The 14079-nt window shown below is 35.9% G+C and overlaps 1 protein-coding gene and 1 long non-coding RNA gene across 2 annotated transcripts; one reads left to right on the top strand and one right to left on the bottom strand.

The window, feature by feature from the left end:
- The first annotated feature begins 541 nt into the window (after positions 1-541).
- Positions 542-3303, top strand: LOC147494564 (uncharacterized). Its single transcript, XR_015198740.1, has 2 exons — positions 542-1902; positions 2662-3303. It is a non-coding gene; the product is annotated as an uncharacterized LOC147494564 (long non-coding RNA).
- A 685-nt stretch (positions 3304-3988) lies between these two features.
- On the bottom strand, positions 3989-6837 carry LOC147494563 (uncharacterized). The gene is made up of 3 exons (XM_086569014.1): positions 6516-6837; positions 4516-4737; positions 3989-4433 (listed from the first exon to the last, which is right to left on the bottom strand). The coding sequence occupies exons 1-3, from the start codon at positions 6693-6695 to the stop codon at positions 4209-4211; spliced, it is 627 nt and encodes a 208-aa protein (XP_086425140.1). The 5' UTR covers positions 6696-6837; the 3' UTR covers positions 3989-4208.
- Between the last annotated feature and the right edge of the window lie 7242 nt (positions 6838-14079).

Raw genomic sequence — 14079 nt, 5'->3', positions numbered from 1 at the left:
CCATACTATAGAGTGATGTATATTTATTCATGATTTGTTTGTGTTTGTATATGTTCGTATGAATATATAAGCATCCTAATAAATACTTTTTGATAGATTGAGTATATACATACCATGATTAGTGATACTAATGATATTGGATATATAAGTTCATGCGAGTCATTTAACTACTAATTTGTGGGTAGGCTAACGTATTCTCATATACGTGTTATTATATTGTTTTAGAAAAAGAGGTAGTCAAAATCTCATGTAATATTGCATTGTGACCTATGCACAACTATGACCGTCATCATTGAAGTTGTACTAATGTGGAAGTAAGGTTTTCAAAAGATTTGAAGTTGAGATTCACCATAAATTGTTTAGAATATGGATTGATGGGAGTTGTGAAGGAGGAAATGTATGCAGTATTCTTAACTAAAACTCATGACTTGTTTTAAATGACTCAAACTTTGTATTGATTGATGAATGAAAAAACTTTGATTTAAGATTGAAACATAAACTTGAAAAGAAACAACTTTGATTGAATATTGAAATATGAACTTGAAAAGAAAAAAATTAAATTGAAAAACAAAAAGTAAAAACAAAACTTGAATGTAAATGATTTGAAAATAAATCCTACTCTACTCCTACATGACACTAGAATAAGTCTACGTGTATTCTCTCCTCCTACTTTTAGGTTCTTATACCCCTACTTTTACAAAAGGCTGATTTGCCCTCTCCTTCTACAATCAAGACACCTCACTTAATTAGTTACTTTATGTTTTTCCTTTTTCATATCTTCTTAAGCAAGTCTTCTTTTGTGACAAGGTCATCCATCTCTAGTCTTCTGAGTTAAGACATGACTTTCAGTACTTTGGTTTTGAGTCATTGACCTTTGACTTTGATTTTTTTAACACTCTTCCAAATTGGAGCGTAGCTTGGCGGCGACAGCGTGCGCGCCGCCGAGTTCTTTCTGAATTGGGGTCACACGCGTGATTCTGACAACCGTATCCAAAGTTATGGCCAAAATACCAAAACACATCCTAACTTACTCCAATTAGGAAAAGATCACGATTATTTACCATCTTTGCGCTAATCCGCCAACTCATGATACTTTAGTGCCATCAATGTGCAATCTGTCAACTCCGCATCATCTGACTCGGATCCTCCTACATCATCTTGTTGAGACGATCCATAAATATTCCAACAATTCTAACAAAAGCCTTTCACCCATTATATCAGAAACATATCTTCAGAGGATACCCATTATATCAGTACTTTCTCTATGTACTACACCACCGCATGTTCCCTGCTCCCATCGAGTAGTACCACGCAAAAGGTTGGTTTGGTAGGACATACAGCAGCATTCACTTTGGAATTCATATACAGTAGATAAATGTCATTGTTGGGGGAGGGGGGGACACCCCTCGAGGATCAAAACTCAGCTCCCTAGATGACCCTCTAATGGATTCAATTGATGGCTCTAAATTCCTCATCCGATCATATGGTGGATTGGTGGGTGACTATTCCATGGTTGGTGAGTTTAGATGAAAAAGAACTTGACATCATTGACTAATTTATTATTAGCACATGATCAGTTGAGCAGTTAAAGGTTTAAAGTATGCTAAGATTGGTAGTACATTCTTAATAGGGTGAACTTAGAATATATTGTACATGCACTGTACTGCACTCCTCCCTCTATATTCACCATAAATAGCTAACCCATGATATTAGTACCATACGAGCCCCAAGGAGAATGAATCTGTTCACCATTTCCAAGTTGTGTTCACCCTCACCTCTCCATTAGATTGGTATACAAGATTCAGTCGCATGTTCAACACTTCCGGAAGGATTTTGTGTCATTATAACCGAGACTGCGCATCAGAACCAGAATGCAATAACATCCGAGGCTAAAATGAACGGGTAAGAATGGGAGATATAGACATGGACGAGGCAGAGCATGGAATGGACCAACAACACAACTTCGTTGTTGCTCTTCCCATGCACTGCCTCTTCCCTGGCTCTCCACATCTCCTTTACCTTTTCTTCCTGCCATTATGATTTTATTTCTCATCATTTAGCATTCAACGCAATAAGATAATGTTAGTAAATCCAAATATTTCCACAATCACAAGACCAATATCATATTATGAGAACATTAACTAATGCGTCCTTTCCACACAATTTGATAGCAATGTGAATGGATCGTGTATCTGGTTAGACACTTAGTGTAATGTCCTCTTGAAATCACAAAGCTCCAATTTCATGGCATTCGTACAAGGGGTACGAATTGGTGTCAGTGTTGGACACAACACTCCTTTATCCCCCAGTTCAAGTGTGGGTATGTAGCCCACACTTCACGAGAGATCCAAAAGTATTGTGTCCGTCACCGACACCAATGGACATCCTATAATCTTAAATTTTTGCGGCTAAAGACTCTAAAGAATGGTAAGCTTTCTGGAAGTGAGAAGCTCGCAATGCACGCTCTATATAAGGAAATTATGAAATTATCTATTGATCTTGTCAGAGTACTATGTACTGCAATACAACAGTGTAGTACAAGTGTACAACAGGTTACAGAGGGAAAAAAATGTGTACTACAAGTCTACAAGTAATTAATAAATAATAATGTAACTTTTAGCTATAGATTAAAATTAAATATCTGCGTATGCATATCACCAGGAATGTCTGATCTCACTCGCTAAGCACATCTGAGCTACCACATAAACTGGAGGCTTGTGCCAGACGGGCCAACACGCAGCCTCTCCGCTGATTCTGTATATAATCTGAACTCTCAATATAAAATAAAAAGAAATTACAGAATACAAGTAAAGCCTGCATACTAAGTTACCAAAGTCCATTTTAGGACAGAAAAACCATGTATCTTCTCAGTTGGCACAGTGAATATGAATTACATTAGAAATTGGTTGCTTTTGTGCATCACATATTTTCCGATTTCAAGTAACTACTCTTTAACAATAAAAGTAACAACTGTAATTGATTTTTTTCTTCTCCACTCAAGCTGGTGTTTGTTTACCATAAAATGTGTTTTAAGTTTGGTGGTTAAGAAGTGAGAAGAGAACAAATTATATCAAAGAACTATTTGCCGGACAGATAGACACACTGGTTATCTTGTGTCCTAAATGAAGCTACCAACAACTTACTACAGAAACTAAAACGGCAGCAAACGATGTGTATCAGAAAGCAGGTGCTGCTAATTACTAAGCTTCGTTTGGTAAAAAATTTGAGTTGTTACTGGGTGGATCTGGATAGTTGTCATTGTTCTGGGTCTAGATTTAATGGATCCTATTTTACATTATAGAACCACTTGTTTTTTTTATCCTTGTTACAACCAGTGTTCAAGATTCCGAACGGAATGTTGAAATTCCACCAGATATTTCAGTTTTTTAAAAAATCGGAAAATACAATATAAGGTCGAAATATTACTCATTCCAAAATCTTGTCAAAATTAAAATTTGACATGGGTCGAAATATTATTAATTTCAGTTTTTGGAATTGTTGGAATTCCGAAAATTTCGAAATCCCAAACTATGGTTACAACACATTGGTCTTAGAAGTTCTACCATAAAATAAAAAAAAAGGTCTTAGAAGCTAAAGTTCTTCGAAGCACAAGCCACATATATCCTAAATTCCTAACACACAAACCTGTCAATACTCTGGGAGTTCCTTGCTCAAGACAATAGCAATAACAGAACCAAATACAAGAGTTTCACATTGTTGCCAAGATAAACTGATCAAACTTCTTAGATGAAAGTATGAATGCATGAAACTTCTTAGACAGCTTTGGTGGACTGCTTAGGCAAACTATTAGAAAAGCCAATGTATAGAAAAGTCGTTTAGACAAATATAAAAAGATGACTGCACACCAGATTGAACGACTAAACAATATCCTACCCTCTTCATCATTTTTATGTTTAACAAATACAAACATCTTTATCAGAAGTTCAGAACAAGTAAATGTAATTGCAGAAATGAGAAATGCAATACATGAGTAATAAATATAAGATGCATATATAAGGGGCAACAAATACAATCTGTGAAACATTTGAGTAGAAAACCTACAAATTAGACATGAATAGGGTTTCAAAAAGAGCTAAATGTCAAATCTTACTCTTCAGCTCTCAACCAACATACGTCTATAATTTATCTTTTGCGTAACAGCAACCAGATTAAAAGGAAAAGGTATAAGAAAGAAAAAACATTATAAATCAATCGCTTGCCCATTTCCTAACCACGCTTTCCTTGGCTGATAAGTTGGAGAGGATCTCCTCCTTTTGAGTATTATCAGGTACACCATAAGTACCAGCAGGAGATATCTTCCGCAAAATATTCAACTTTATATAAGCCAACCCATTTCGTACCCCACGCATAGCAAAAAGCAATGGATTGAAGAGAACAGCAAGCAGTACCTCCCCCTTTGCAATCACAAGATACTATCAAGAGAAAAAAAGAAGTTGCTTGTAAGTGGATGTATTGCAAACAACGGATATTAATCAAATAAACGTGAATACTTACCACTAAAATAAGAATTAAAACTACAAGACTTGCTTGCTGTGCCTCTTCCCAAAAATGATCACCGTTGAAGCCACCAAACCATCCTCCCGATCCGAACCAACCTCCCCCACCAGCACCACCCCCTCTTCCCATCTCTTCTCTTTTCTGGATCTCTTTGTCCCATTTCTCGAATTCAATTCTTTTTCCACCAAGAGCACTTTCTAATGCATTTCTAGCTTGTTCCTGCATATAGTAATATAATCATTACATCTATGTTTCATCACAAGCAGTGGAATGCATCTAGAAACATCAGAAAGGTAAACCCAATTTCACTAGAAGCTTTTGCAAATGGAAAATAAACTACGATCATCAACTGAAAATTTGAAGTTCAATAGAGCTATTATTTTGTGGGGAGGGACCAAGTTACACTAGAAGACGGCCTAAAGGCTTCACAATTCCCACAAGCAGCTCATGACACTATTACAACTACAAGGAATCGCCCGAAAACCTTAATTTATTACTATAGTTGCTTGGTTGGAAAAGATAGTTATAAATTAAACGAATTAAAAAAGACATGTAGGACGAAAAGTCCTACAATACAAACTTACAAAGAAAAAAAAAAGGAAATATAAACACAACCAACAGCCAAAAAACCAAAAGGATCTGAGCATAATGTCCTGCAGGCAAAGAGAACGATAATCGAGTTCAAGAAGAAAGTAAAACTGGAGAGGAAACTCTGCAATTTCACTAATATCGATGGGAAATTCCTCTTGATTAGAAAAGCACGGACTCCCTTTCGTAAGGTTACAATTGGATAGGAAGCAAGGAACTCAAAATAAACGCTATTCACAAACCTAATAAGAATCAATTTCAGAAACAATTACAAAATAATAGGAACACACCAAAGTGACTGAGGAAATCGTGGAAGGCAAGGGGTCATATGGCTGGATTGATCCGGGGTAATTCTTGAAAAGATTGGATTGATCTGATGTTAAGCTTATAAAGGATGATCCAATCAATTCTATTACACTCTTAGGACTGGTATCTGGGTAAAAGAGAGATCAATCGAATTAATTGGACATATGTTGGATCGATTTACCATGTATAAGCTTGCATTGATCCAATCCTTGCCTTTGCTTTATACAAATTTGCTCCAATTAACAGAGAGCAACTTGTCGAGGCCAAAGTGTATATCTCGAGTCTCCTCAAACAATTTTGACACTATAAGCAGCATTTCTTTGATATTCATGACCACTTACTCGAGAGCACCGTCACTCCCTAAAGTCGCAAGGCGGTGTTGGATAAGCCGGATAAAAAGATGAAACCGCTCGCCTTGTTTCCGCTTTACCCTTTATGCCGCTCTCCAGGTCCCGTTTCCTATACGGCCCTATCCCTATATGTTTTCCTAGATTGGTAATGGATGGATTCGTCACCACAAAGGGTACAAGACCTGATACTGCTGCTCGGCTGGCTGTGAGGTCTAAATAATCAACTCAACTGGGAATCCCGAAACAAAATACGCTGACGAGCTTACCTGAAACATAGGCGTTATATTGCTCACATGTCCCATCACAAACTCAAACGCAGAGATGATTTATATGGTCAAAAGGGTCAGTGGACAGAGCTTAGGTGGACGTTTTGAACCAATGGTTTGCCTAAGAATAGGGTACCATATGAGGGCATACACTCTATCTGTCTTATACTCTAGGCTAGGAACTAAGGTTGGCTTAGTAGCTGAGCTCTTGAAGTTTAACAATTAATCCTCTCCAACCAAATGTCCTTTAGAGGAGTAACATCTCAAATTGCCAAGTAGTATACTCCCATATTGATTCCAGATACACCTAACAAACGCGACCAGTGGTTACTTCAATTCCTATTGATGGATAAGGCTCAAAAGGAAACTCATTTGTATAACTTTATGATTGACTTCTCAAAAAAGGCATCACAAAGCATTTCGTTCTCCGACAAGTAATAACTTGTAACTACGTGGATAAAGTGATTTAAAGAAATAAAAACAATACCTCCCCTTTTCGATTGTTGGAAAACAAACATGTGTATCTGCCTTTGCAATTCAGTTTCAACTGTAAATTTTTCCATTCAGGGTTTCTGACCGGACAAAAACCCCGAGACGAATTAATGGGACGTGTGGCAGACAGTGAAGAATAATTCAGAGTCGGACGAAGGTTAACAACCTGCGCCATGCTCCACACTAAAATAACTAGTATACTGCAAAGCAGTGAGAGTGAGAGAGAGAGGTAGGGCTTTGGGTGGGGTGAAGAAGAAGAAGAAGAAGAGAAGAGGTTTTCTTTTCTTTTACAACCAACCAAAATCTCGTAATATATATCACTCTGCTTTATGTCGGCATTATTCATATTTCGTACATTTCCAATGTGACTTTCTCTTGGGTGTCTGAATTGGCCAACGGCCCCAACCGTTTAAATTTTTTATTAAAAAAACTACAAACAAGTTTCAACTACAAAAATGGGACGGGAGAGAACATAATCGAGTTCAAGAAGAAAGTAATGTACCCCCATATCCGTAGGATTGAAACAGATCGCTGGATTGGAGTCACTGTGCTTATAATGTGGCTATAGTGACTGTGCCTCTATTCCACCCCCTATATATATAGAGAGAGAGAGATTTTCGTTTATTTTTTCTTTTTAATAAAAAAATAAAAATGATTACCTAAATCAAGAAAAATCTTGTTTTCACATACAATAAAAACGAAATTAATCCACTCCCTCTTCTTCATCAGTTTAGTTGGAAATATAAAAACTATGATTAGGCCCTAGTGTTTGGAAATATTGTGAGAGTCTATCTCCTCATATAACCGGCTGTTGCATAAACTATTTTATTTAACAAAAACTTCAACAGACACCCTCTTCCTCTAACCCAAACGGTGTTTTCGTCTTACTCCTTCCCCCTCCCCACCATTATGCATCCTATTCTTTAAAAGTGTTCTAACTATTTCCTCTATTAGAAAACCAAACCTGATTCTAATTAATCTTCCTCTTCTTTCTCTAAATCTCATCAAGGTCGAAAACTCCAACCTTGTTCAACTTGTTATTTTTTTCTTCTTGAATTCACTATATCTCTTTTGGTAATTATATTTGAATACATCTAAGCTGCGGTACTTACGTTTTCCAGTTTTAATATAGTGCCTAACTTCAACTGATGTTTGTAACTTATTGGTAGCATAGACAAAATTAATGAGAGAAAGAGGCAATGTTGTGTACTAAGGGGCCATTGTTTTTGCAACCTCTTATAAGATTATGATGATGTGGACTAGTGATTTTGGACCTTTTTTTTTTTTTTTGCCTCTTATAATATAATAGGCATTCTACTGTAAATATCTTATTATAATTATAAGAGGCTATAATTCGATATATAATTATTAAAATTATATCTACTTCAATTATACTTCTATGGCCAGCTATATGTCTGGTTTGTAGAAAATGAGTGAAAATAAAACATTTTCCTGGAATTTCAAATATGTCACGTGTTTGGGAACATGTGGAAAATGAAAAAATTGAAAATGAATTATCTAAAACATAAAAATAAAAAAAAAAAAAAAAAAACTCACTTTAACTGGAAAGAGAAGTTGTTTTCTTTTTTCTATATATCCCGACAACAACAACGCATGCTAGTGAGTTTGGAAAAAAAAATATGCTAAAGATTTTCCTCTCTCTCTCTCTCTTTCTCTCTACTTAGTAGTGAAACATTAGGCTATGTTTGATAGGAGCTGTGACAAATGCAAATTTTGTCACAATTTGTCACCGGCAAATTTGCTATGTGACAATTGCAAATAATTTGTGGCAAATTAAATTTTGCCACTGTTTGATGATATTGTGGTAAATATCATTTGCCCTGATTTGCAACCATTTGCTGCTGTTTGATTGTCCAAATTTGCCGCGACAAATATTTTAATTTTTAATTTTTTGTGCTTTTAAAATATTTAAGATTTAAAAATTATATCTACTCTTATTTGCAAATTTATTTTATTTGTATATGGTTCCATTGAAAAACACGATGCTAATCTCTTAGCTACTACTGTCGTATGCAAGACACAAGTTTAATGTGTAGATGGATTTGATAAAACGTTTAAAGTCAAAGTCCCAGGTGAATCTCCTTTTGAAGCTTCCAAATCTAAAGTGATAGGTTCATGTAATGGGATAGTTTCAACACTTTAAATCAAAGGTATATACGCATACTGCATGTCTCCAACATTACAAAATTAATCGTCCCTAATTTCTAGTATTTTTCTAAACCGTAATTGAAAAGTTTCCAACATTAATGTACTCAGTAGTGAAAGGTCTAAATATCAGTAAAGGTGCTCTCGAGTGTGCAGTTTATTTAAATGAATTCGAAGGGATAAAACGTTTAGATTGTTACTGAAATGTGATCATGTCTTTCATAACAATACCCCAATTCCAGTAAACACTCTATATACATAGGCAACAATTAATTAAAAGTTCTTTCTCTTTTTGGTCCTTAACAAGACCCCTTCCAGATCTGCTGTTGTTTTGGGGTGATTTGTGACCACATCACCACATTGAGATGTTTGCCAAACTTTTGTAAGCAATCTATCATTACATGGCACAAAAGCCAATTTATACATGTCAGGAAATCCTTCAGTTTGAACAACATACATCACATGGCACAAAAGCTCCAGCGACAGTCTTTACTTGTATAGAAAGAATTCGAGCTTACAATTTATACATGTGTCATACAAAATACAAACTACTCCCACCCCAAAAGAATAGCATCAAGCAAGGGGGGGGGGGGGGGATACCAAAAGAAACTCAATATATGGTTTAGATTGAACACTAAAATAACAAAGTTATAACCGATCTAATATATAACCCTTCCAAAGAAGCACACTTGCTGTAACCAGTTCACTATAATACTTATAACCAAAAAGCACAGTACATATCGGGTGAATGCTAAGGAACTGCACCACTCTTATTTTTTCCCACACTTGAAGCCACCACAGACAGACAAGACAATGATAAGTATCAAAGCAATGAGAATGCCCAACACAATCAGCTTTATCTTCATATTCTGCAACCACATCTTTCTCCTCATTTTGGTCCCTTGCTGCCGAAAATCTTGTGCTTGAGAGAATGCAACAAGCATAAGTAAACGTCGTAGCAGTCGCAATGATAATAGAAACCCGAGTACAAGTTTGATCAAGCAAGGAGAACAGTCCAACATTAGAAACCAATAACCTTGAGAAGACACATACACATGAATATTTAGTACTAGGTTATACGTATTGTTATAAATTATTTGTTACGTATCAGGCAATAGTGAAATCTTTAGTTGGGGGAAGCAGAACAATGTAGCAGCATTAAAATAAAGTGTAGACCTTAATTATGTGATACATTTGCAGCATCACCTACTAATGCTTATATGAATTGATACATAGGTGTATGTAAACATATTAAGGCATACCGCCATCAATCCCTCATGATAGTCACTCTTGTATGTGGATAGTGAAACTTTACTTAATGAAGGTTGGAAGGCAGCAGTTTGAAGGAAAACATATAAACAAAAGATCAGCCTCACCATGCACAGATACAAAAAATTTGTTGTAGTATCCTTTAGAAGTTGTATCACAGTAATTATGTGAGTGTAATATTAAATAAATTGAACCTTATTACCTCCTTGAACCGAACGATGTTTGGATGCCTTAAAGACATGTGGTTGATGATTTCCCTCTGAACTTTTTCATCGATCTGGAGGCAAGAAGCTAGTAAGGATATTGACATTATTATCCAACTCAAAATTTCAACAACAATATCAAACGGTGAGAAAAAATAATCAGAGTTTACACAGGGAAGCCATCTCGATCGGTAAATGATGAATGAACCAAACTTGATTCATGTGAACCTAAAAGAGTTCAAATAGTGAACATAAAGTGCACCAAGTAGCAAGCAGGCAACAACACCCAGCACACACTCTACCCAGCAGCAACAGCAGGCACCAGCGATAGCATCACCAAGCAGCAGCAGACAACAACACCCAACACACACTCCACCCAGCGGCAGCAGCAGGCAACAACACCACACTCACACACTAACACCTGCACACACACTCACCACACTAGCACCTGCACACACACTCACATACACCACACTTCCACCACCTGCCAGCACACACTCACACCACATGCCAGCACCACCACCACTAAAGGAAGAGTACTTTCTTCTGTGTGATCTTGTCGAAGGATAGGATCTCAAATCCTAGATCAATGTAGATCAAGGAAATTGATTTTGACATCAAATCCCACGCACTTCTACTGTGTCACCTAATCTCCAAGGTTAACCTAACCAAGTACAAAACTAGAATTATTATTCTATCAAGCCAAGAGACGGTATAAATCCTTTTCTACTTAATCATATCGACGCAAAAGATCGTCAAGGGTCTATGAACAGATATTAAATGAAAAGATTCAGATCATACCACTAGAAGTTTAAGTTCAGGAATACGTTGTGACATGGAGAGAACATCAGTAGCATGGTCCTCATCTCTCCAATTATTATTAAGCTTCTTAATAAAATCATCATTACATAGAAGTACATATAACTCAACACTCTCAAATCCACCAACATCATCTATGGCAATGTCTCTTGTTTTATATTGTGAATCTTTCAGACCATCAAATGCCAACTTCATAGCCATTGGAACATTCAGGGGCGTCAATTCCGCAATACTCTACATGATTAAAAAAATTCCATCATAACAACAATTTCAACTCTAAAACAAAAAAAGAATAGATTTTTACCAAAATTTAGGCATCATTAGGAAATTCTTCTTCAGTACAAATCCTAACATCAAGTTCCAATTGTTTCTCCTTCTTTGGGAACCTCCTTCTCGTCTTTCTATACCCTCTTTGAGAAGTAGCATATACACTTCCAGCAAATACTTTATTTGGAGGACTAGAACGACAACAACTGAAATCTTATTTGACCAAAACATTCAACTTTTGACCAAAGATGAGAGGGGTGAGAAGAAAGAAGATGACGAGATGTTGGTGGATATGCGCGAGAGAATATGTTTCTAGCAGCCATGGTTGCTCTTGGCGGAGAGAAACGAGGAAGAATAAGCCATGACGAAGGAAGAGAGAGTGAGATTTTCTCGGGCTTTTGTTTTTTGTTTTTTGGTTTGTGGCAAATCCACGACAAATATGTGTGTTAATTTGTTGTGGAAAAATTTACTCACCTCCCCTCGAGTAAAATTTGCCATCAAAATCATGGCAAATCACAACTTGTGGCAAATCCAAAAAATATTTGCCATGGGTCAAAAAGCTCATCAAACAGTGGCAAACAAGTGAATAATGCCATTTATTTGCATTTGCCATGGCAAATGGGACTATCAAACACAACCTTAATCTCTCTCATTTCTATGTTGAGTGCTCAGATATTGAAGTAATTGGTTTCAAGCACATCTCCATCGATCAAATCGGCATTTAATTTGTTCGAACATAATAAGATACTTTTTTTGTTATTTGATTCAAATTTCCAGTTAAAGTATCGATTTGGGGTTGTTGTGATTTGTTTGTACCAATTTGTTCATTTTTATGATTTTGTTGAAAATTTTGTTTTTTTTTTTTTGTTTGGAAGTTATAGATATGGTGTTTTGAGATTGTTGATGGTAGTTATATTTGTGTTTATTGATATTCACTTTGTTGAAGTTTGTTACTGCTGATTCATATTGGTTTTGAGTTTTCTTTGTATTTGTGGTCTTCTTCTTCTGTTTTTGAACCATGTTGTTAGTTACCCTTGTTTCTTCTTTGTCTATCAATGTAGATTTTTTAATTTTCTTAGTATTGATTTCAAGTTGATTGTTATTTTTTTAATATCTTTTGTGTTTTGTTTGTATTATGAACATTGGCTATGATCTTTCCTTTTACCTATATGAGTAGTGAGAATGCTTTACAAATTTAAGCCCAAGAAACTCAATGTAAAATCTGTAATTAGATCTTTGATCATTAGAACTTTTATAATCATACTAGGCACAATAACATATTACTACAAAAACAAAAAGGTTGGCGATGTCACAAAAAAACCATAAGTATTTTCGAAAACAAGGGAAAAAATGTGTATAAATTGGTTGACGATGTCACAGAATTATTATTTCATTAGCCATTTGCTTATCTATTTTATGGCTATACTCACTACCAAAAAAGTGACTTTTAGCCTCAGACATTTTGCCGCGGCCAGGGGTTTGGTGGCTATATCTTACTTGTTGCCACGACAAACCAAGTATGTGGCAAGAAGTACCTTTTTGCCTCGTGTTTATCCTTTCGTAGCAAAATGTGTATTTTTTTTAACCGTTTCAATGTCATCGTGGCTTTAAGTCACAACTTTAGTAGCGAACAAGTTTTGTGCATGGCTTTAAGTAAGTGTTTGGCGTCCGTGGCGACAAAAAGGCTATTTAAAACATTAAATAATTATTTTCATTCAAAAAAAAAAAAAAAAAAAAATAGATGTTAGCGTTCCAGCGGGCTGTTTCCCTCATTTATTTTGGTGAAAATTGAATCTCAAATAACAAAAAGAAAAAGAATAAACAAAAAACCCAAATATTTTTCCCCAGCTGCCACACCAGTTGCTCTTCACCCCAAATATTTTTCACCGGCTTCTCTATAAAAGTTAAAGCATAATTTATAGGTGAATGAAGAAATTTACAACCACAAAGAATTGAGGAAGCGCTTGCCAAATCACAAATTTCGAACGGGAAGTGATTGCGATGTTATTGCTCATCTAGTAAGCCTTCCTTGAATTTCCTTTGGTACCATTTTTATTGTTTCAAAAAAGTTCTTTAATATATTACCCATTGCAGTAAAAAATCTGAGATGTTACCAGGACAGGAATAGTGGTGAATTGAGTCACTAGGTCATCAGGTCATAAGCGAACGATTTGAACAGATGTTTTCATTTAGTTTTTTGAAAATATATTTAAGATTATCCTCAATTATGAGTAATCAATAATCATTAAAGCTTTTCTGAGTAACTGATCTAAGTAGTTCGTAATTGGTGTGTTAGTGAATCTTGAAACTGTTTGTAGATTGGTGCTTTTTGTTTTACATGTACCTAATATATTGTTATGTTCTCTACTCTTGCTTTGATAGTATGAGGGAGTATGGGGAAGATTTTGTCGACATGTTGGATGGCATGTTCTCATTTGTGCTATTGGACACTTTCGCGACAACGGCTTCCTTGTTGCTCAAGATGCAATTGGGATCACCTCACTTTATATTGGTTGGGGCCTTGATGGTAACTTTCAATAACTGATGTATAATTAAACATTTTGTTATACTTGAGCCACGTTTCTTTGGAACTTATATTCTCCCATGTTTCTCTTCAGGATCGATTTGGATTTAAATGCGAAATGAAAGGATTTGAATAATGACTGTGAACACTTTGAATGCTTCCCTCCTGGTCACCTTTACTCGAGCAAAAATGGTGGCTTTCGTAGATGGTACAATCCCACATGGTTCTCAGAGGCTATTCCATCTACACCATATGATCCAATCGTTCTCAAACATGCATTTGAAAATGTGAGTTACTAATTTGAGGTATCT

Source organism: Coptis chinensis, chromosome 6 (genome assembly GCF_015680905.1).
Source record: "Coptis chinensis isolate HL-2020 chromosome 6, ASM1568090v1, whole genome shotgun sequence".
Classification (NCBI taxonomy): domain Eukaryota; kingdom Viridiplantae; phylum Streptophyta; class Magnoliopsida; order Ranunculales; family Ranunculaceae; genus Coptis; species Coptis chinensis.
Note: the sequence above shows the minus strand (reverse complement) of the source record. Positions and strands in the feature narration are given on the sequence as shown.